Source organism: Staurois parvus, unplaced genomic scaffold, assembly GCF_062004578.1.
Source record: "Staurois parvus isolate SC_StPar_1 unplaced genomic scaffold, SC_StPar_1.0 ptg002686l, whole genome shotgun sequence".
Taxonomy (NCBI): Eukaryota; Metazoa; Chordata; class Amphibia; order Anura; family Ranidae; genus Staurois; species Staurois parvus.
The window spans coordinates 1634971-1659585 of record NW_028320482.1 but is presented as its reverse complement, the minus strand read 5'-3'; the positions used below and the strand labels follow the sequence as shown (position 1 = coordinate 1659585).

Here is a 24615-nt window from a genome sequence, read left to right as displayed (position 1 = left end):
TTTTTATTTAAGTTGTTCACTGATTGGTTCATTGATTTTTTTTTGCTGGGTCTGGTACTATTTTTTCACATCATTTCATGGTTTGCGTTTACTCACCTATACTATCTAGAGATATATTAATTTGAAGAGCACTGCTTTAATTGTGTTTTAGGCTAGGTTCACATCTGTGCGTGTGGTGCCGCTGCAGATCCACACAAAAATCCGTGCTACAGCACCGCCCGCATGGATGAATGTGGACCCACGGGCGGGTGCCATTAGGTCTATTGGCATGTTGCCCGCACTGGAAAATACAACTGTACTGGGAACAGAGGTTCCCATGCGGGCTAAATTTCTTCCCTGCGTGTCACGGGGCACGGGAGTCCAATCAAATGAATGGGATCTCGTGCCCATGCAAAACGCGGCCCGCACGGCTGCACATATGTGAACCAGGGGTTATATTATTATTATTTTTATTATACAGGATTTATATAGCGCCAACAGTTTGCGCAGCACTTTACAATATAAGGGGGACAGTACAATTACAATACATTTCAGTACAGAAGGAATATGAGGGCCCGGCTCATGGAGCTTACAATCTAAAGGATTACATTTGTCACCCTGCCTACAGGGACAGCTAGCAGCTCTTCCTGATATATCTTTTTGTATGTCATATTGGTTCCATAGGCGCTTTCTCCAATTTTCAAACGTTGTGATGTGATTGAGTCTGAACAGTTTTGTAATTGAAGAACAATCTGAGGATCCGTGGGGTTCTGGCAAATATTTACACTGTACTGTGCATGTTCTAGTCTCCAGTTGGTGGTTGCTGCAGCACCTATTATTTCAGAGCCAAATCCTCTCTGCTGATGTCGGAGTTCTACTTTCACTGTCAGAGAAGAGATCACGGCTCCCAACAGTCTGGTATCATTGGAGTGTCTGGTGAAGGAACCTAGAGAGTGTTCCAGCCGTCATGATCTCACTGCCTCTCCTGCCGAGTCCTGGAACCTGCGGGATGATCACACGGACTGTCCTGCAAAACTTTCTCGGAGTTGCAGTTGCTCTGAGTTCCATAAGGTGGTGCTCTCACTTATAATGAGACAGGAAGTCTCTATAGAAAACTGACAGGAAGTGATGTCAGGTGCAGGCAGGCAGTGGTGTAAGGTACAGACAGGAAGTGATGACAGGTACAGACAGGAAATGATGTCAGGTACAGACAGGAAGTTCTAGGTGAGAGGTGAGCGGGGAGGAAGTAGAGAGGAGACATTGGTGGAAGTGGCAGCAGAGGAGGTAATAAGATGTTATTTCCTATTTACACCCAGTAACCCCCCCATCATGTCCGTCCTCTTCCTCCATAATCACGTCCGTCCTCTACCTCCATAGTCACGTCCGTCCTCTTCCCCCATAGTCACGTCCGTCCTCTTCCTCCATAGTCACGTCCGTCCTCTTCCCCCATGGTCACGTCCGTCCTCTTCCTCCATAGTCACGTCCGTCCTCTTCCCCCATAGTCACGTCCGTCCTCTTCCTCCATGGCCACGTCCGTCCTCTTCCTCCATGGTCACGTCCGTCCTCTTCCTCCATGGTCACGTCCGTCCTCTTCCTCCATGGTCACGTCCGTCCTCTTCCCCCATGGTCACGTCCGTCCTCTTCCCCCATGGTCACGTTCGTCCTCTTCCCCCATGGTCACGTCCGTCCTCTTCCTCCATGGTCACGTCCGTCCTCTTCCTCCATGGTCACGTCCGTCCTCTTCCTCCATGGTCACGTCCGTCCTCTTCCTCCATAGTCACTGTGACGTCTTTTATCTCCAGCAGATGATGATACACACATATATAGTGTGGGAACCCAGATTAACCCCTTCAGGGGCACAACATTCCCCCACTTCTGGGGCCGGAACATTCTCCTCATTGTGGAGATGGGTCAAATTTTCATTTTAACAGTCTCTTGTAACGAGGGATGAGATTCGGATTTGGGTTGGACTGAAATCTGACCCCACTTTCCAGGAGTTAAAGAGGTCCTAAAGGCTTTTTACCTTCATGCATTCTATCCATGGAAGTAAAAAGTCTTCAGTATGCAGTTCCTCTCCTCCTTACCCAAGCCAAATCGCGATCCAGCAATGTGCACAAGAGCAGCTGCTGTCCTGGGTGTTTGCCTCCTCATTGGCTGAGCGACAGCAGCAGGAGCTATTGTCTCCAGTGGCTGTCAATCACAGAGACCCGCTCTGTGTGTCTTTTGGATACTCAGAGCAGGGCTCGGGAGCAAGCACACATGAGTAACCCCATCACAAGCTGCTCGCTATGGGGGAACTCGGAGAAGAGGAGTAGCCAGGAGCACCAGTGGGGGACCTAAGCGGAGGAAGATCAGGGCTGCTCTGTGCAAAATCATTACACAGAGCAAGTGATCATAACATGTTTTTTTTTTTTTTCTCCTTAATTTCACATTTAACCACTTGCTGACCATCCTCCTGCATTTTACTGCAGATGGGCGGTTCGTACAGTCACAGTCACGTACCTGTACATCATCAGTGTCTTCTGGGTTCAGGGCACACGTGTCCCCACACACTCTCTGACGACGTGGACACAGCCGATCAGCAGGTCTCAGCCAGGAATCATTGGCTGAAACCTGTTGACAAAATCCCGCTTTGTCCAATCACAGGGGGATTTTGTCAGCAGGTTTCAGCCAGTGATTCATGGCTGAGACTTGCTGATTGGCTGTGTCCATTCAAAAACCAGACCCCTGTGTTGGCAAACAACACAGAGCTCTGTACATAGGGAGCAGTCTGTTTGCTTCTTCTCCTTGCAAAGCAGGGAGAAGAAACAAATAGATATTTAGTAAAAGGTAGCACACATTACACACATTAGTCATTGTTAAGCACACAGTTAACCCTTTGATCGCCCCTAGATGTTAGCTTCTTCCCAGCATTAGTACAGTGTCAGTGTATAGTACAATCACTGATCACTGTATTAGTGTCACTGTTGGTGTCAGTTAGTGTCAGATTGCCTGATGCACAATCACAGTCCCACTATAAGTCCTTGATCACCGCCATTACAAGTGCAAAAAAATAAATAAAAATTTCAGTGTAAATCCCGTAGTTTGTAGGCACCATAATTTTCACACAAACCAATTAATATACACTTATTGGGATTTTTGTTTTACCAAAGACATGTAGCAGAATAAATTTTGGCCTAAATATTTTTTTGTTTTTATTGGATATGTTGTATAGCAGACAGTAAAAATATATATTTTTTTCAATATTTTTTATTTGTCTTTTGTTTGTATAATTAAAAGATGAAAAACACAAAAAAAGATACATTTAATTTGGGTACATCATTGCATGACTGTGCAATTGCCAGTTAAAGTAGCGCAGTGCTAAATATCAAAGAATGGACTGCCCCCCTTCCCCGGTCAGCAGACATTAGAAGGGATATGTTGTATAGCAGACAGTAAAAATATATATTTTTTTTCAATATTTTTTCTTTTTCTTTTGTTTGTATAATTAAAAGATGAAAACCACAAAAAAAGATACATTTAATTTGGGTACATCATTGCATGACTGTGCAATTGCCAGTTAAAGTAGCACAGTGCTAAATATCAAAGAATGGACTGCCCCCCCCGGTCAGCAGACATTAGAAGGGATATGTTGTATAGCAGATAGTAAAAATATTATTTTTTTTTTCAATATTTTTTATTTGTCTTTTGTTTGTATAATTAAAAAATGAAAAACACAAAAAAAGATACATTTAATTTGGGTACATCATTGCATGACTGTGCAATTGCCAGTTAAAGTAGCACAGTGCTAAATATCAAAGAATGGACTGCCCCCCCCCCCCCCGGTCAGCATACATTAGAAGGGAGGGATGGATAACCCTGTAGGCCTATGCGATGCTGTAATTTTGCCCACTGACCTGGAGGGTGGAGCTGCATCGCCTCATCAGGCTGGCCAGAACCAGTTAACCCTTTCATTTTAGAGCATGTATTAAATGTTGGGTTTAAAAATTAATTTTAGGTCTGTAGATTACCACTTGACCCTGGAGAGTAAAATTGTGGTAGTTCCAATGTTTTATGTCACCTCAAATATGCCATGTCAGTGCATTTTAGAACATGTGACCAGGCCATCTTTTGCGTTACGGCGCTGCGTTATTTTAACTGACAATTGCACGGTCATGCAACACTGCACCCAAATGAAATTTACGTCTTTTTTTTTTTCCCCCCACAAATTAAGCTTTCTTTCAGTGGTATTTGATTGCCTGTGCATTTTTTATTTTTTGCGCTATAAAAAAAAAGATCGACAATTTTGAGAAACAATTTTTTTTACTTTTTCCTATTAAACATGTCCAGTAAAAAAATTTAAAAAATCAAATTAAGGCCAAAATGTATTCTGTGACGTCTTTGCTAAAACAAATTCCCAATACGTGTAAATTAATTGGTTTACGTGAAAGTTATAGGGTCTGCAAATGGCGGTATAGATAGTGGGATTATTTTTATTTTTACTAGCAATGCGATCAGCAACCTATAGCGGGACTGCGGTGGGCATTCTGACACTGGGGGGCAACTGACTTGGTGTCATTGACATCCCCAGTGATACCAATACAATGATCAGTGCTAAAAAAAAGCAATGGCACCGGGCAGGAAGGGGTTAACACGAGGGGCGATCAAAGGGTTAACTGTGTGCTGGGAGTGTTTTACTGCCTGTGTGCTTCACTGTCATCACACTGCTGTGGATGGCTGTGCTGTGCAGTGAGCTTGAGCTGACAGGGTGTCAGGCTCCGCCCAACGGGATCTCTAGTGGTCCACAGAACGGGGTTCCCCATAAGTCCCAGTCTGCCTCTTCACCAGAGCCCCTGATGGTGGGGATGGACTTGATGCCCGACTGGAACCAGGTCGCGACCCCTGGGTGCACCCAACTATGGTAGAGGGTCCCGCTGAGGGTACGTGCCCAGGATGAGTCTGCTGTAAAGGGGATGACAGGTCCGAGCGGGATGGATGACTGCCGGAGTGAGCGTGGTCAGACTAGCCGAGTCGGTAACAGTGGGGACAGGTGCGGTACTAAGCAGCAGACAAAAGAGTGGTCAGGTCACACGCTGGGTTCAGTAACAGAGGGTCCAATAGTAGTAATGACAGGCAAGGAATAGTCAGGGACAAGCCGGGATCAGAGCAGGAGAGGGTCAGCATAAATCAGAACAGGCAGAGTTTGGCAACAAGGAAACGTACTAGCAGGAACACAGGAACAGGAACAAGACCTTGCGGCAATTTGGAGATGCACAGGGCTAGTGCGAATGCGTGCCCGCCGCCGCAATCTCTGTGTTACCCGGCCAGGAAGAATCGGCGATCTGCGCATGCGCGCGACGCTGAGCGGCCGGGATCCCTGACACAGGGAGGAGAACTGTTAGTAAACAAAACCGTTCTCCTCCCCGTCTAAGAACTTTGTAAATCACCAGGCTCCAGCGAGTAATTACTGTCTGGGACCCAGTGATTGACAGCTGCGGTCGTGAATGGCGGTGCGCATAGGGCGCACGTGTGCCTCCTACCTGGAGATTCAAAATGATTTATGTGCATGTGTATATAATTTTGTGCCCCCGTGCCGCCCTGTAGCGGCATTTCTGCTATAGGAAAGTTGGGAAGCGGTTGACCGTTGGGTTTAAAAATTAATTTTAGTTCTGAAGATTACTACTTGACCCTGGACCTGGAGAATAAAATGGTGGTAGTTCCAATTTTTTTGTGTCACCTCAAATATGCCATATTAGTGCAATAGTTTATAAAGCACAACATTTCAGTAAAAAAAATGCACTAAATGCACAAACACAATAAATTACCTATTTTTTATTGTAAAATATAAAAGATGAGGTTACACCAAGTAAATGATACCCAACATGTCAAACGTTAAAATTGGGGGCACCCGTGAAATGGTGACAAAGTTCAGTACCCTATATTTTCCATAGGCAGTGCTTTAGAAAGCCCTATAGGTCATCACCAGGGGCGGACTGATCATTTGGAAACTCGGGCACTGCCCGAGGGCCCAGGGTCAGTAGGGGGCCCCATGAGATGCCCCTGGTACCTTTTTCATAGGCTTTTTTGAGTTTGGGCAAGGACACAGGGGCCCCATGATCCCCTATTGCCCAGGGGCCCCATGAGTTGTCAGTCCGCCCCTGGTCATCACCTTAGAGTTAACTGTGAGTAGTGGGCCTAGAATTATAGCTCTCACTCTGGCATGCATGGTGATATGTAACGTGTAACACAATTGATGTTTTGGTGCCCCTGATGTATGAGTGTGTTTGTATGCCTGTGTACATGTTGGGGGGGGGGGCTCAAAAGTTGCTTAGGGGGTCTAAGTGCTTTGGTGTAACTTTCATTTTTTACAGTTTTTTTCACCAAGCTTTACTGTTCATCACCTATGGGACAAAAGTGATACTTTATTGGTGGCAGGTTCTCTTTAACCTCCTTGGCGGTATTCCCGAGTGTAGCTCGGGGTAGAATTTCTATACCAAGAACGGTAACCCCGAGCTACACTCGGGCTTACCATGCAGCGTTCTCTGGGGGTCCCTGCGGCACTTACCTTGTCCTTCGCTCCCACGATGGGTCGCCTGCAGCGTCCCCGTCCATCTCCTCCGGCGGATGCCGGCATCCGACTTCCGTGTTCTGGTCCCTGTGACGTCGGAACGTTCGGGCGGCGGAACCGGCGGGAAATTTGAAATGTTTAAAAAATGAAATTTTTGCTGTCATTGCTTTTTCACTGCATTTCACATACATTGTGTCCCCACTGCTTTGTCCTGTGTCCTGCCTGCATTTTGAATGTTCTTTCTGCCTGGAAACTTAGAAAAGTCCATGGCGGCCAAAAAGCATCCCTTTACGTCAAAAGCGGTTTTAGACCGGCTAGAGAACAGCGATAGTAAATCAGAACCACTTGCAGAATTGAGTGATGATGATTTGTGGGGGAAATTCCTCATCAGACACTGAAAACGATTTTGCGACTTTGCTCAGCGATGTGCGAATTTGCCTCTGTATTTCAAATTTCAGTGTTTTTGGTTTGATTATATTATTGAATTAAATTTATTATTATTATATTATTATTTTTTATGATTATCTATTAAATTATAATTTATGATTTCGTGTTTCAAGTTTTATCATCCCCGGGATGTTTAATAGACTCTTTTTCGGATAGATTTCAGTGAGTTATTCCTAAAAATTACAGCCTACAATAAAAAACTACATATTTCCATGCAAAAAAATGGTACCGCTTTCAGCACAAAAAACCGGAAAGAATCATACCGCCAGGGAGGTTAATGAGCTATCAAGCGCTTTTTAGACCCCTGATGTCTCAGCTTTCCTACATTGAAGCTAATGGATTGCAGATCATGTAAAAAGTGACAGCTGGAACCGGTGGGGGCATTTTACACATCGCTTCTGGATTTGTAGTAGGCAGGGGAAGTACACGGATCTCCCTCCCCTCTACACAGTGGTATCTGCCAGTGCCGGGTCCACTAATGGAAGCAGGGAGTCTGAGAAATATGACCAGGGTGCACATGATGGGGGGGACAGACTGTTGTTGAGGTGAATTTTCCACCTGACAAATTCAGACAGTAGAGGGCATCACATCCTGACAGCAGTCATTGGGAACTAAGAGTAGGGGTCCTTGGCAGCTCCAGTGATAACTGGAGGCTGGAAGTATATTCAGGATTATCAGCCCACCTTGGATGAGACCGAGACCATCATGGAGTGACTCACATCATTGCCGTCCAACTCCCCAGTTATCACTGCACCGGATTGGTATGTCACAGTGTACCCTTGCCACCAGCACAGCTCACAGTTTTTGTCTGTTCATATCCTATGCTATAAACAGCCCCTCATTGTTTGACAGTTTATTGCTGGACAATCAAGGCCGGTGCTTCCACTAGGCAGCCACCTAGGGTGCACTGCCACCTAGGGGCACCTGGGCTCAGCACAAGCTAGCACTCTCTCTGTGTGGGACACCTCCACATCAAGGATGATCCTTCAGCTGAGGGGAGGAGCGGCATAGGGCAGGAAGAAAGGACAGAGGAAGATGCCGGGTGTCTAGTGTCAGTGTAGCAGCTGAGCTGCCGCTCCTTCCAGTGTTCCTCTCAGACTCAGTCCCTTACTGCAAGCCGGCTGGCGGCTGCTGATCACTGTGGAGTTCCAGCCCTTCTCTTCCCATTCATCAGTGGAGGTGCACCTGCGGAGGAAAGTAATGTCTGACTCTGATGTCCTGTGTCTGTGTGAGTGTGACCCGGCCGGCCATCCATCACATGTGCAACGTGTAAGTGAGTGATGACATCATCACGATCCCACAGGCTGCTCTTTGCCTGCGGATCTGTGTGTCGGATCTATGAGATCCGATTCTAGTACGGACCCAAAAAAGAATCCTGCATCACTTTGGTGCGGGTGCAACTAGTGCCATAGAAAATGTATGGCTCCGATCGCACCGCAAACAAATCGCATGTGATTTGCACAGGAATGCGGTGCGGATCCCATGCGAATCACATACAGGAGCCGCACATATGTGAACCCAGGCTCGGTGTTGTTGGTGGTGTGTTGTGTCGGATCTGTCATTGTGTGGGATCACTCAGTTCAGGTGTTCTCTGTGTGTGGGTGGGGGCTGGGCTGTCTGCTGTCACAGAGTTTTATCTCCCCCCCATTGCCTGGGGAATTCCAGCCTGGGATCTGTCAGAGCGTGAATCCATCCTCCTCCACTCACTGCCATGCTTTACAGGCTCCTACTACAAAAAATAATAAATGAACATTTTTTTTACCTGCAAAAAAATGTGCATTCATTATTTTTTGTGGAGAGGTGAACGTATCCTTTAATTGGAAAAGCTGCAGTTAGAAGCCGATTGGCTACCATGCACAGCTGCACCAGATGTGAGTAAATCAACCTCTCAAACCCTCTTCTGGGCTTGTGGACATACAGTATGCTGGGAAGCCTACAGCTCCTGACTCTGCATTTAAGACTGTTAGCTCTTCATATGAATAAACCTGTATTTTTCTGATATTACAAAAATTTAATTATTTTGGGGCTACTATTTCTGCTGGTGAAATCAGTCCAAAGTGACAAAAAAAATGCTCCGTGCTTAAATTACCTGGAAAAAAGCATTTTTTTTACTGAAAAAAGTCAACTATTGGTAGTTTGGGGGGATGCTATAGTAAGCAAAGTTTATTGTAAAACAACAAAAATAATTCCACAGACAAAGTACACTCTGCCTAAGTATACTGCTGCTGCTCGAAGTGTCCCTGAAAACTGTGCTGGTCCCTGTACACCAGGGGTGGACTGACCATTTGGAAACTCGGGCACTGCCCGAGGGCCCGGGGTCAGTAGGGGGCCCCATGAGATGCCCCTGGTACTTTTTTCATAGGCTTTTTTGAGTTTGGGCAAGGACACAGGGGCCCTATGATCCCCTATTGCCCGGGGGCCCCATGAGTTGTCAGTCCGCCCCTGCTGTACACCATGTACAGCTTTAAGTTTTCCCCCAAACTTGTCGCTTAAAGCATTTGTGTATTCCCCGTGTTCTCTGCAAAGCTGTGTAAGAAGGATCCTCCTCAAACTGAGCAAAAATTGTTCAGAGACTAAACAAACTTTACCTGGAAAATGTAATTTTTGTTCAGGCAGGTAGGACAGGATATAGGAGGTGTGCAGGGTGCCAGAAACCCAACAAATATGAAGTAACCCAATCTACATGTGCTGATTCCTAATTTCTCACCAGATAATTATCTGCTGTCTACAGAGAAACCAGTATAGATCACATGATGGCGCAAATGAAGATGGAGGAGGACTGCAGTCACATGACCGAGAAGATACTAAACCTCACCCTGGAGATCATCTACCTGCTGACTGGAAAGGTGAGGAGGATTCTGGGAGGTCACATGACATCACTCCTATCTCTATTAATAAAACACAGACCTGACCGGGGAGGTGAGGAGGATTCTGGGAGGTCACATGACATCACTCTTACCTCTATTAATAAAACACAGCCCTGACCGGAGAGGTGAGGAGGATTCTGGGAGGTCACATGACATCACTCCTATCTCTATTAATAAAACACAGACCTGACCGGGGAGGTGGGGAGGATTCTGGGAGGTCACATGACATCACTCTTACCTCTATTAATAAAACACAGACCTGACCGGAGAGGTGAGGAGGATTCTGGGAGGTCACATGACATCACTCTTACCTCTATTAATAAAACACAGACCTGACCGGAGAGGTGAGGAGGATTCTGGGAGGTCACATGACATCACTCTTACCTCTATTAATAAAACACAGACCTGACCGGAGAGGTGAGGAGGATTCTGGGAGGTCACATGACATCACTCTTATCTCTATTAATAAAACACAGACCTGACCGGAGAGGTGAGGAGGATTCTGGGATTCTAACATGATATTCCTATTGGTTCCTCAATACAGAGATTTCCTCTTCTGAAGTCAGGTGATCATATGACCATCACAGTGCCTCCATGTGACTCCCTAAAACCTGAGAGACACAACATGCAGAAGATTCTAGAAGTCACCAAGAAGATGATGGAGCTGCTGACAGGAGAGGTGAGCGGTGCCGGGAATTCTGGGACATTCTCCAGTAACAGACAAGGGATGTGTCTGGATGGTGACTGTATCATTGTGTGTGTCAGGATCTGTACATTATCTGCAGTGTTTCAATTTATTTAAATTTTAACTTATATATTCAGAGTGGAAATCTGAAGGAATCTAAAGTTGATGTTAAAGAAGAGCTAAAAGAGGATGAAGATGGGATGATGGAGGAGTCAGACTTTTTAAAAGTATCTAAAGATCTGTACCTGGACACCATGGTGGAGTCATTCAGCTACAGGAACCCACCAGAGAGATGTCCCCGTCCTCTCTATTCCCGGGATTCCACACAGGAAGGTCACACCATCCCTCACCATTATCAGGTAGATGATTGACAATTATTGGTAGGTCTGATTTATACACAGCATGTTTGTTACAATGGATGCTTATTATATATTCAGAATGGAAACCTCTATAATATTGTTAAAGAAGAGTATAAAGAGGAGGATGAGGAGTATGGAATGATGGAGGCATTATCAGAAAGATATGATATGATGGAGCCACCTAGTACCAGGAACCCACCAAAGAGATGTCCCTGTCCTCTGTATTCCCGGGATTCCACACAGGAAGGTCACACCATCCCTCACCATCATCAGGTAGATGGATCCAGTCATGGGAACCCACCAGAGAGGTGTCCCCATCCTCTGTATTCCTGGGATTCCACACAGGAAGATCACACCATCCCTCACCATCATCAGGTCGGTGGAGTTGAGGGTCTGGAACATAAAGTGATGGAACTCTCTGACATGTGGAGACGATGTGTGGACTCTACAAGATGATATTTTCTATGTGATCTCACATCATAAATCCTTCTATATTACAGATGTTATTTCTGCCATTCTGTTGGTTTAGGGTGAAGATCTGATGAAGATGAAAGTTGAGGGTGAAGTAGAAGAGACGTATGTGAGGGATGATCAGCAATATACGGAGGAGGCTGGAATGATGAGGACATTCAAAGAGGAGGACACTCCTACAGAGATCAGCACAGGTGAGCCACAATATATTCTTCTGTTATCTCTGCTCTTTTGCTGCACACTGATTGGCCCAGTGTAGGGCGGGGAATGAGTGATATCAACCAATCACATGTAACCATCCTGCACATTATTTCTTCTTTTCTTTCAGAATAACTTCCTTCTAGTGGCTACAGACACTATATACTGTATCTATTCACACATGATTTGTGCAGATTCTGGGGTTCAGCTGGCAGTATTCGTTGCTTCACTCCTAGTTACAGTCTCACAGTTATGACACAGATTGTGATATTCTTGGGTTGGCCTGTCTTTTTTGAATAGACCTTTACCTAAACATTAACATAAAAAATATAAAACCCAGCACCCTACAGTGCTGCATACCACCAGAAGCCTAGACCTATGGTCACTTGTTCGATGCTAAAGATTCTACAAGTCTGAACTTTGAACCTCTTCATTATCAGAGATCACATGACCCAGTGCCTAGGCTTGTGGTTGTGTGACGAGCATGCCCCTCGCAGTCCCCATTGGTTCCTGCTCTTCTGACAAGGCTGGGGAAATGTAGAAGTGATCTGGGGGGAGGACTAAAGGACCTTTTACTGAAGAGGGGAAGTCACAGCTGGTTGAGACATCCACAGAAAACATCTGCTCACTAATACCTACCTGATCCAGATGGAATCTTCCTATGGTCTCTTGTTCTCTACTAAAGGCTCTACAAATTTAAACTTTGGACCTCTTCATCATCAGAGATCACGTGACTCAGTGCCTAGGCTTCTGGTTGTGTGAAGAGCATGCCCCTCTCAGTCCCCGTTGGTTCCTGCTCTTCTGACAAGGCTGGGGAAATGTAGAAGGGATCTGGGAGGAGGACCAATGACCCTTTTACTTAAGGGGCAAGAGCCTCAGCTGGTTTGGAAATCCACAGAGAACATTTGCTCACTGAGTCTAACTGATCCAGATGGATTCTTGATGAGTTAGTGAACTAACCTTTTTGTATCTATTGTTCATTTTTTAAATATTTTTTCCAGGACACTACATGGAGAAACACTCAAAGAATCGTCTCACTTCATCTCCGGGTTGTAAAATGGAAGATGGGGACATCACAAGAGATTTTCCAGGAGAAAAGATAATGATCTTATCTATCGATGGTGGACTTTACAGTGTGGATGGACCATCAAATCCCTCTGACTCCGAGCAACCTTGTACTGTGAGGGATGGTGCCGAAAATCAGGGGGAGGAGGAATTTTCCTGTCCTGACTGTGGGGAAGGTTTTAGCTCTGAATTAAGTCTTATTGTACATCAGAGATCTCACATGGATGAGACACTTCATTCCTGTTTTGAGTGCGGGAAATGGTTTCTTCATGAATCAGAACTTGTCAAACATTGCAGATCTCACACAGGGGAGAAGCCAAATTCCTGCCCAGAGTGTGGGAAATCTTTTACAAAGAAATCAAATCTCGTTAGACATCAGAGATCCCACACGGGGGAGAAGCCGTTCTCCTGTTCCGAGTGTGGAAAATGTTTTTCAAATAAATCAGACCTTGTTAAACATCAGAGATCTCACACGGGTGAGAAGCCATATCCCTGCCCTGAGTGCGGGAAATGTTTTTCAGACAAGTCCAGTCTTTACAGACATCAGAGGTTTCACACGGGGCAGAAGCCATATTCCTGTCCTGAGTGTGGGAAATGTTTTTCACAGAAATCAGACCTTGTTAATCATCAGAGATCTCACACTGGGGAGAAGCCGTATTCCTGCTCTGAATGTGGAAAATGTTTTACAAGTAAATCAAATCTTATTATACATCGGAGATCTCACACAGGGAGAGAAGCCGTATCCCTGTCCTGAGTGTTGAATATCTTTTTCTTGGAAGTCCAGTCTTCCTGTACATCCTATAAGTGACACAAGGGAAAAGCTGTATTTCTGCCGTGATTGTGGAAAATGTTTTCAGTAAAAATCACAACTTGTCACATATCAGAGATCTCACAAAGGGGTGTAGGGATCAATGAATGCACCTGAGTTCAGGTCACAGGAGGTGCGCTGAATGAATCCTATGTTTTGAATGTTAATCCAAACCTCAGTGAAGTAAAGGGGAAGAAAATCTTTTAAAAAGTGCATGGGGGGCATCTGGACATTGCCTTCGGGGAGGGGTTGGGGCATGTACCAATACAATATTTATTTTCAAAAATTCCATTCAGCAAGGAACATTTTTTTTTTTATTAATTCTTACAGTAAAACAATAGAAATGTCTAAGTTCTTGATATAACATTCTTGAGTGATGCCTTAACCACTTCAATACCGGCACTTTCACCCGCTTCCTGCCAAGGCCAGCTTTAAGCACTGTTGTACATTGAATGACAATTGCGTGGTCATGCAACACTGTAGCTTTCTTTTGGTGGTATATGATCACTACTTTTTTTTTTTTTTGCTAAACAAATAAAAAAAGACCAAACATTTAAAAAAAAAAGAGGATTTTCTTTGTTTTTGTTATAAAATTTTGCAAATAAGTAATTTTTCTCCTTCATGGATGTGTGCTGATGCGGCTGCAGTGATGGGCGCTGATGAGGTTGCACTGACGAGGAGGCACCGATGAGGATGCACTGATATACGACACTGATGGGTGTAATGATTGTGCGAAAATAGAGACATGGAAAGCTGTACGCGAAAGATATCTTGTTAAGGTCTCAGCCATTTTTTTTTCATGAGCAATCGTCTTTCTCCCCTGCTCTTGAAAATGGAATTTGTAACTGTAAGTTGTAACAAAACTTCAAAAGAGCCTCTTATAGTAAATAAAACACAAATAGAGGCCAGCTCCAGAGCTATAAACCGCTAATTAGTCTTGGCAGGATGTCTGTTTTGCAAAGACACCTTCCTCTGCCCTATCATAAAACAATAACTCAGTCCAGCTGTCACACATGACCTGTTAGGCCATTAGTGCTTGGGAATGCAGAGCGTGCCATAAAACGTCTATTTCACATGTAAACATTTCACATACAGTTCATAACATCCAACATGAACTGGGCTCATTAATTTTAAGTATATATGTGCATAGATCATTTCATGCCGAGCCAAGCAAGGTCATACATGACTATGTTAGCACATAGAAAAGGGAAGAAAGCAGTCTCTTCCTTCCTGGGTGACAAGGGTACGTTGTGTTTGGTGTCCCTGGGTTTAAAATACAATTCTGAATATTAATCTGCCAGTTGCTAGAATACCACCTGCACATCTTGGAAGTTATTAATATTAGCATGAAATTGTAGTTGGGCCTTGGTCATAAACTTGGTGACCTAGAACCCATTCCCTAAACCGTGTGAGTGCTTAGTTGTTCTCAGGCAACACCCCTTTAACCACTTCCAGACCGGACACTTTACCCCCTTCCTGACCAGGGCAATTTTCAGCTTTCAGCGCTACCACACTTTGAATGACAATTGCGCGGTCATGCAACACTGTACCCAAATTAATTTTTTTGAGACAGATAAAGCTTTATTTTGGTGGTATTTATTCACCACTGGGATTTTTATTTTTTTTGCTATGTAAATGAAAAAGTCCAAAAATTTTGAACAAAAGTGTTTTTTTATAAAATTTTGCAAATAAATAATATTTCATCATAAATCTTTGCCAAAATTTATTCCATTACCTTTTGAGTAAAAAAAAAAAATTAGTTTATAACTAGAGATGAGCGAATTATTCAAAAATTCGATTCGGCTGATTCGCCGAATTTGCGGGAGAAATTCAATTCGATGCGAATTTATTCGCCGCGAATTTAACTTATTAAAAGGGTTTCTAGGCTTCAGAGAGCCTTTATATTAGTGCAGAACACTGTACCTTTAATTTAAATGCCCTTGGAGTCTGCTGGGGAAGAGAACTAATACTGTCAGTCAGTGTGACATGCAGATCTTAGAATCACCGCACACTTCACTCATTTGGGCAGTCACGGGGCAAGACGAAGAAGAAGAATGAAAAGAAGAAGAAGAATGAAAAGAAGAAGGAAAAGAAGAAGAAGAAGAAGAAGGAAAAGAAGAAGAAGAAGAAGAATGAAAAGAAGAAGAAGAAGAAGAATGAAAAGAAGAAGAATGAGAAGAAGAATAAAAAGAAGAAGAATGAAAAGAAGAATGAAAAGAAGAATGAAAAGAAGAATGAAAAGAAGAAGAATGAAAAGAAGAAGAAGAATGAAAAGAAGAAGAAGAAGAAGAATGAAAAGAAGAAGAAGAAGAAGAATGAAAAGAAGAAGAAGAATGAAAAGAAGAAGAAGAATGAAAAAGAAGAAGTATTCCAGTACAGCAAAAAGTGTATCTGCAGAGAGCTCCGCTATTTCTGACAGTTCTCTGACAGTTCCTTCACATTTACAGCGGTTGAAACATTGTATCTATTTATTTCCGAATAAAAACATCTGTATCCTAAATGGAAACAAATAGATACAATGTTTCAACCGCTGTAAATGAACTGTCAGAACTGTCAGAAATAGCGGAGCTCTCTGCAGTGACACTTTTGCCGGCTGATCGGGAAAAATTCGATTCGTGCACCCGAAGTTTGCTAAAATTCGGATTCGATGCGAATCGAATTTTTCCTGATATTCGAAACGAATTCCACTTCGCCAGGTTCGATTCGCTCATCTCTATTTATAACCAAAAATTATAATTTTTAAACATTTTTTTTATTTTTTTATATTATTAATTTTTATTTATTTTTATTTTTTTACAAACTGTCACCCTAGCAGTACAGTGTCACCATGGTGACACTGTACTACTTGTGGGGGGTGATGAAGATTTTGTTTTTGTTTTTTTTCGCACTGATTGCTTTTACACTTATATAGGATGTAAAAGCAATCATTTCTCTTTCTCTCTGTCTGCATTCCTGCACTCATTGAGAAGTACTGAGTGAGCTGTGATTTGGTCACAGCTTGTCACATGGTACAAAGCTGTTGTGAATAGCCTTGTACCATGTGACCTCTGTGATCATTCACAGATTTCACACGTAGTAAGCAATGATGTCACAAGTGACATCTTGCTTACTACTTTGCATGTGATCACTGATTGGCCAATCAGTGATCACATGATTGGGACCTCGTACAGAGGTCCCGTCTGACGATCGGTGTTTCACTGTGTCCGGAGGACACAGCGGGCACCGGATCGCGGTGCTGCGCGCTCCCAGGTAGCGCACAAGCAGGGTGCGGGGAGGCTGTTTATAAACGGCCACCCGACCCTGCACTGCCACCGTCCGGCCGTTTATATGCAGCGGCCGGTCGGGAAGTGGTTAATATCATAGAAAAGAACTGACAGGCCTGGTGAAGGGAGCTCTCGTTTAACATCAATCAAGAAAGATCTAACAGACATGAGAGCCAAGGCAACATTTTTGCTCGGACCATTGGACTCTGCTAAACCAGGACTTTGCAAGTATTCTGCCTTCTTAACTCCTTTATTTTATTTCTCTGTTGCTTTATTGTTCTCTTTATGTCTTTGTAACATCTTTTTCTGTAAATATTTTAATTGCACCATTTTGACCTTTTTAGTAATAAACCCTATTTTGAAAATAGTTGAAACTGTCTCTAAAACTTTTAATGCAAACTAAAGAATCCCTGTCTCTTGAAGAGTGCTACTATATGTAATAATCTTCTGATATCCCTGTCTGTGGTGACAGTGTGTGTTGCAGACCCTTATGCTAATATCATATTGTTACTGCTAAGATTTGTGAGTTTCCTCCTTCTCTGTAAAATGGTGGTGGTGGCAGTGTGAAGGGTTAATTGCGTAATTAACCTAACCCAGTAACAATCGCTCTTAGGCTGCTGGTCCCGCGAGCTGGAAAATCTTTGTGCAGGGTGCAGCTGAGAGTGGCATTGTTACACAAGTGACAGCGCGGTGCGAGATTGGCTGGTCCTTCAGTCATAAGTTGGAGAGAAGGACAAGGGTCGGACACCGTATTTCATCACATATTGGCTGGCAGCATACGTGGGATAGGTCTGCATTAGAGCATTCAGTGCAGCGTTAGGAATTAGTTCTGCACTGAAGGATTGTAACCTTTGTGGAAACAGTCCTTAGAGACAAGCGGTGCATATTTTTGTTTTTTATATAAACAGACATACAGCAACAGCTCCTTCCTATTTCTGCTCTATCTTTTTTTCTTGCAATTATGCCTGGTTTAGCTGAATACAAGAGGATGAGCAAAAATGAGTTATGTGCTGAGTGTGAAGTAAATGGTATTGATGTTGGTGGCAAGAATTGTGAAAGTTTGATTCATGCCCTACAGGAGTATGATATCTGTGCAGACCAGAACCTGGGGGAACCTGAAACTGAAGGGGTTCCCGCCATCTCCGATCCCAGTAGTTCAGATACGGCCTCGCAGGATGGGCAAACAGTGATTGACACTGGAGTACCACAGACTGTCACCTCCACTCCGTGCCATGAGCAGGCCAGCATCGGAGTGCCTGAAACCAGCATTGATCCTCTGGCATACCTGCAGTTCCTTGAACACCCAGCAGCGTCTGAGAGAGAGGAATGCCAGGCTGAGAGGGAGGCTGATCGCCAGCATGAACTGGAGATGGCTAGGCTCCAGCAGCAGCGACAGGCTCAGAACCTCAGATCTCTGGACCACAGAGTCGCCTCTCTGCCCGTGGGCACAGCAGCCAAATTTCCGGTAGTGGAAAAGAACAGTGACATTGACGTTTATTTACTGTTGTTTAAAAAAAGTACTGTCTGTACCATCTGCCCCAAGCACAATGGGCTCGGTACCTGACACCAGGGCTACAAGGTAAGAACACCAAAAAAGTGGCAGTTGATTAGTGCGTAACTACCTGAAAAGTGGTTAATCTGATTCCAAGCGGAGTAATATTCACTACAAAGAATTCAATGCAATGTTGTATTTATTAGATCACATGGATCATAGAAAAGGTTGAGATTCACATGGTGCACATGTTGCAATCATAGTAAAATCAAAGAATTAAAATGAAAAATCTACGAGGCAAGGCCCTGGATGCCTATGTCGAGCAGGGCGATGATTATAAAGCTCTAAAGGACGCAATTGTCTGGAAGTATCAGCTAACCCCGGAAGTGTACCGGAAGCGATTTAGGTCCTTGCAGAAGGGACCTCGGGGCTCTAATACAAATGTGGTAAGTCGCTTTATGCACCACATTCCAGAAGTGGACCAGAGGACTGAAAGATGACTCCTTCGAATCCCTGGAGGATCTCATGATCCAAGATCAGCTTGTGCACCTCTGTCTGGAAGACCTCAGACAGTTTGTGTTGGAGAGAGGACCAGCATCTGCCAAAGCAGCAGCAGAACTGGTAGATACCTATGTCAACACTCGGGTATCTGATCACCGCAAGGCTCCTCCTAATGGCTGGAAAGGAGGGAAATCACCCATAGCAACCCCTCTTACGTCGGTAAGTCAAGTTCCTCAGTGGCCGGCACCTGCAGCACTTGGGGCCAAGCCATTCCTGACTGACAACTGCAGATGTTACGCCTGTGGGAAACCCGGACATCTCAGGACGCAGTGTCCTGAGCAGAAGAAGATATCACCTGGCCAGCCAGCCTGCAACCCTTCCTCTGTGCTGTTTGTCAGTGGTAAACCTCAGGGAACCAACACCAACTTGCAACCGGACCGTGACTGGGTTCCATGACACTAGAGCTGAAGTCACCTTAGTCCGACCAGAGATGATAGAGGAAAAGGACATCATAACAGAGAAGTTCCTTATCCTCACCGGAGTGGAGGGGATCCGTTCCCGCATATCCCATGTCTATGTGTTCATTGATTGGGGTGTATTAAGTGGCATGAGAGAGGTGGGAGTCTCGGATGAAATCCCCACAGCAGTTCTATTGGGTGCTCTTGTTTCCTATTATGCCCCTGCTAAGAACACTCTAGATGTCCCCACAATGGTCTCTGGACATACCAAGGTACTGTGTGCAGATGTTGGGTTACTATCTGGAAAACCTGTGGATGGACAGAGGGTGGGGGGATTAGAGTGGGGGTACAGAGTTCTACATCACCTAGAGAAGGAGAGGAGACCCCCTTGTATGTGAAGGTAACAGACTCATGTTTCATCGATGTTACCAATGTAAAAGTTGAATGTGATGATCCATTGCCAATATTAGTGGTCACCCGCAGTGCTGCAATGGCAGCTGAGGCTCAGGTCACAGAACAGCAGGAGGATGTCTCTGACCCCTCCCCTTGTTCTGACCCAGTGGACTATGCCTCCATTGAGTCTAAAGAGCTGTCATTGTTTGCCGCAGGACCACTTGCTGGGACTTGTAGTTCCACCTTCGAGACAGCACTGCAGACAGACCAAACTGTAGAGCAGCTCAGAAGTCTAGCTGATCAGCCCCCTGCAGGGAATGACAAACAAAAGGTTTACTGGGACCAAAGAAAACTGTGTAGGGAGGGTTTGCCCACAGAGGGGACTGGGAACGATATCTGCTATTTGCTTACAGAGAGGTACTCCAGGAGTCCACAGGTTTTTCACCATTTGCCAGGGAGCAGACATATGACATTGGTTAGAAGGTGTATGTTCTGCTTCCCCTGTGGCAGAACAAACTTCAAGCAGCCTGGGAAGGCTCGTACACCATCACCCAGCGTCTGAATGATGTCACCTACTTGGTCAGGTTGGGGGAAGGAAGCAGACGGCAGAAGGACTTCCATGTGAACATGTTCAAAGCCCACTATGAGCGTACGGCCTATGTCATGCCAGTCTGCAGCCAGCCAAAGCCCGAGGAGGCTGACCCACTCCTAGACCTGCTAACTCTCCAGACCTCCAGATCAACCTCAACCTTACCCCCACTCAGGTACCTGGGTTGGAGAGAGTGCTGACAGTATATGGGAGCAGGTTTATTGGGAAACCTGGGAGGACACACCTCGCTGTCCACAAGGTGGACACAGGGGCCCATCCCCCCATTAAACAATTGGCCCATCAGATCTCTCTGGAGGTGCTGGCTGATATGAAAAGGGAGGTTGAGGAAATGCTGCAGCTGGGGGTGATTCAGAAGTCCCACAGTGCCTGGGCATCCTCGTAGTCCTGGTCCCCAAAAAGGATCAGACGTCCAGGTTCTGTGTGAACTACCAGAAGTTGATGCCATCACCACTTCAGACGCCTACCTATGCCCTGGATCGATGAACTGTTGGATAGGCTGGCTGCTGCCTGCTATATCACAATCATGGATCTGAGCAGGGGGTACTGGCAAATTCCTCTGGCACCTGAGGTACGGGAAAAGTCTGCCTTCATCACCCCATTTGGCTTGTTTGAATTTACTGTCATGACATTTGGGATGAAGAGTGCTCCAGCTACCTTCCAGAAAGTCATGAATGATTTACTGGAGGGGCTGGAAACACGGGCTGGAAACACAGTAGCCTACCTGGATGACATCACCGTGTTCAGCCCTACCTGGGAAGAACATCTGGTGCATCTGTCATAGGTTATCGACAAACTGACAGCAGCCAATCTGACCGTCAAACCCAGTAAGTGTCAGATAGGCATGACAGATGTCCAGTATTTGGGACACCAGGTAGGAAGAGGAACCCTGAGACAGGGAAGGTTGAGGCCATCCTAGCTTGGCCTACGACTCAAACCAAAAAGCAGGTTATGTCATTCCTGGGGACAGCTGGTTACTATAGGAAGTTTGTATGTAACTATAAGTAGCCTGGCAAAACCTTTGACTGACTTAACCAAAAAGAAACTACCCAAGGTGGTGTCTTGGACACCAGATTGTGAGAAGGCATTTCAGGCCTTGAAGGAGGTGCTGGCCAGCTACAGGCTCCAGACTTCACCCGCCGTTTCCTAGTGAAGACGGATGCCTCTGCATATGGATTGGGTGCAGTCCTGACCCAGGTGGATGGTGCAGGAGAGGAACATCCCATCCTCTACCTGAGCCAGAAGCTGCTTCCCAGGGAAGTAGCATACAGCACGATCGTAAAGGAGTGTCTTGCGATCATGTGGGCTCTCCAGAAGTTGCAAATGTACCTTTATGGGCGGTGATCACTGCTCACAAACCTCTGAGATGGTTAAATCATGTTGCTGGGGAGAATGGCAAACTACTTCAGTGGAGCCTAATTCTTCAGGAATACGACTTCATCATACAGCATAAGAAGGGCACCACCCATGGTAATGCTGATGGGTTATCGAGACAGGTCGAGCCAGCAGTAGTAAGTTGCACCAGGAGGGAAATGACAGTTCCCTCCCATGCAACCACCTGATGGGGGAGGTGTAAAGATTAGGCGCAATAGAGATATGGAAGCAGTACGTGACAGCCATCTTGTTAAGGTCTCAGCCATTTTGGTTTCATGAACAGTGTTCCTATTCTTCCCCCCTACCCCTTTGCAAACTATGGAATTTGTAGATGTAACTAGTAACGAACTTCAAAAGAGCCTCTTATCTTAATTAAAACACAAATAGATGCCAGCTCCAGAGCTGTAAACTAATAATTAGTCTTGGCTGGATGTCTATTTTTCAGGAACCATGAAAACCACTCTCCTCTGCCCTATTGTAAAACAATAATTCAGTCCAGCCGTCACACATGACCTGTAAGGCCATTAGAGCTCTAGAAATGCAGAGCATGCCATAAAACGTCTATTCCACATGTAACAATTCCACATACTATTCAAACAATTCAACAGGAACAGGGCACATTAATATTAGGTATATATATGAATAGGGAATATCATAACGAACAAATCAAGGTCATACATGAATGTTAACACATAAGAAAGGGGAAAAAGCAGTCTCTTACCTCCTGGGTGAAAAAGGTACACTGTGTTTGGTATCCCTGGGTTTGAAATATAATTATGAATATTATTATGCCAGTTGCTAGAATACCACCTGCACATACTGGAAGTTATTAATATTAGTATGAAACTGTAGTTGGGAGAGATGGTGTAATATTTAAACTGAGGAACTTTTGATGGGTCAATGAGACTGTGATCACGAGAGATTAAGTTCTTTTTTTTAGCTAGTTTGGTCCTAGTGGTAGAGCTCACAGAAGATCAGATAGGTAGAGTCTGAATCTCGGGGGGAGAGCAGCAAACCCCTGATGGGAAAAAGGAGATGTCCATGAAACAGGCACACACCCCACAGTTAATTGTGGATTGGAAATCAATTATCTTTTCAGACCCCTGCAAAGATAAAGACAATGATACATGAGACAGTGAAGCCAGGATAAGTTGTGATGGTGGCCTCCCTACCGGTTGACCTAACAGGGCAATTTCAGAAGAAGTGTCTTAAAGCTCTGCAATACAAGCAAAGGTTATCACATTGAGGCTGGAGTTACTCCTCAGAGGTCAAGGCTGGTTGTGCTGGACCCAACTGCACATGTTTGGTGATGTTAATAGGTGCTGGAGTCACCAGGGCCTCAGGTCTGAAGGGGCGATAAGCCCCTACCTTCTCTTGTTTCCTCTTCCTGAGAAAGCAGTCAGTCTGAGCACTTAATCAGATTAGTTCATTCAAAGAGTTGGGGATTCCCACTAGAGCTAAATCATCCTTTGATCATCTAGTGATTCTAAAATGCCAAGGCTGAATGGGTGCTAGAGAGAAGCCTCATTCCACTGTGTGTTAATGCACCTGAAAAAGTCAGGGATGTACTCTTCAACAGGTCTCCAGCCTTGGAGGAGGTGGCCAAGAGGAGAGTCCTCAATGGCTGCTCAATCAGGATAGAACATTTTATAAAACTTGTCCAGAGCCAAAAAAAAAAAATGGAAATATGATTCAAGACTTTGCTGCCCTGTTCCATAAGGCAGAAAAAACAGGACTGAGGCTCCCCTTGGAGAAGAAATATGATGGTGCCCACTCTGGTGCGAACATCAATGAAAGTTTTGGGTTATAGTGCAAAATAAAGAAGACAAATGCTGTAAAAGACTCTAAATTGGTTGTGTTCTCCAGAAAACCAGTCTGGAAGAGGTACCTTTTTGCTCAGGTGCAGCAGATGAAGCTAAGGCAGAAGGGAGAGCAGCAATGAATGCAGTTATCTAATCATAAATAGTCTCTCTGGGCCTCTTGTACAGAAATCTTAAATCTTTAGCTTTGAGATCTGTTAGCAGAGCTCTACAAGTGGAGCTTTTAGTTGAGTGCATGGCTGTATCTTAGTGTTATGGCCCTGGAAGATGACTCCTGATGTGTGAAGTGACAGCTGGCCTTCACCAGAGCTCCTGATGGTGGAGATGGGCTGAAACCTTAATGGTCCCAGTTTATGTTGAACTGAGTCTTTGCCCCGGGCGAAAGAATGTCTAGCTTCACCACTGGGATAAGGACATGATGAGACAGTAGCCAAAATCCCGGGACTGTCCTACAGGTGTCAAGCTGGCGGCTCACCAGCTGTTGCCAAAACCATGAGGCATTGCAAGATTGACAGTTACAAGTATGACTTCCAAAGATAGAAGCACAATAGTTTCTGAATGGCTGGAGGGCCGCCAGTTTGACACCCTGACGCTAAACTTTCTCAGGGCTGCATTTCCTCTGAGCTCCACAAGATGGTGATCTCACAAATTCCGAGACAGGAAGTCTCTATGGAAAGCAGACAGGCTACAGACAGGAAGTGATATCAGGTATAAATAGGAAGTTCCAGGTGAGAGGTGATCAGGGAGGAAGTAGAGAGGAGACGTTGGTGGAAGTGGCAGCAGAGGAGGTAATAAGATGTTATTTCCTATTTACACCCAGTAACCCCCCGTCATGTCCGTCCTCTTCCTCCATAGTCACTGTGACGTCTTTTATCTCCAGCAGATGATGATACACACATATATAGTGTGGGAACCCAGATTAACCCCTTCATGGGCACAACATTCCCCTAGTTCTGGGGCCGGAACATTCTCCTCATTGTGGAGATGGGTCACCTTCTCCCTTAAGATGAGACGAACATACACCCAGTAACCCCCCCGTCATGTCCGTCCTCTTCCTCCATAGTCACGTCCGTCCTCTTCTCCCATAGTCACGTCTGTCCTCTTCCTCCATAGTCACTTCCGTCCTCTTCCTCCATAGTCACGTCCGTCCTCTTCCTCCATAGTCACGTCCGTCCTCTTCCTCCATAGTCACGTCCGTCCTCTTCCTCCATAGTCACTGTGACGTCTTTTATCGCCAGCAGATGATGATACACACATATATAGTGTGGGAATACACACATA

The 24615-nt window shown here is 45.0% G+C and overlaps 4 protein-coding genes across 4 annotated transcripts in view; all 4 read left to right on the top strand.

Annotated features, from left to right (window-relative positions):
* The window catches only part of LOC149429920 (uncharacterized), a 233819-nt gene that overhangs the window by 119884 nt on the left and 89320 nt on the right, over positions 1-24615 (top strand). The gene's annotated exons all lie outside the window — the stretch shown is intronic.
* The window catches only part of LOC149429921 (uncharacterized), a 106107-nt gene that overhangs the window by 20140 nt on the left and 61352 nt on the right, over positions 1-24615 (top strand). The gene's annotated exons all lie outside the window — the stretch shown is intronic.
* On the top strand, positions 1211-15136 carry LOC149429925 (uncharacterized). Its single transcript, XM_089666380.1, has 7 exons — positions 1211-1263; positions 9705-9819; positions 10385-10519; positions 10663-10884; positions 10963-11259; positions 11414-11549; positions 12555-15136. The coding sequence occupies exons 2-7, from the start codon at positions 9724-9726 to the stop codon at positions 13370-13372; spliced, it is 1704 nt and encodes a 567-aa protein (XP_089522506.1). The 5' UTR covers positions 1211-1263; positions 9705-9723; the 3' UTR covers positions 13373-15136.
* LOC149429923 (uncharacterized) overlaps positions 24064-24615 on the top strand; it is a 37180-nt gene continuing 36628 nt past the window's right edge. The window contains exon 1 of the mRNA XM_089666391.1: positions 24064-24122. The gene's annotated coding sequence lies outside the window, so the exon portion shown is untranslated. The remainder of the gene's footprint in view (positions 24123-24615) is intronic.

What these genes read in the sequence shown, in the direction of transcription:
- LOC149429925 (XM_089666380.1), top strand. Translation starts at nt 9,724, where the DNA reads ATGATGGCGCAAATGAAGATGGAGGAGGACTGCAGTCACATGACCGAG. An exon ending in TGGAGCTGCTGACAGGAGAG is followed by an intron (nt 10,520 to 10,662) that starts GTGAGCGGTGCC and finishes TTATATATTCAG; the next exon opens with AGTGGAAATCTGAAGGAATC. An exon ending in TCCTACAGAGATCAGCACAG is followed by an intron (nt 11,550 to 12,554) that starts GTGAGCCACAAT and finishes TATTTTTTCCAG; the next exon opens with GACACTACATGGAGAAACAC.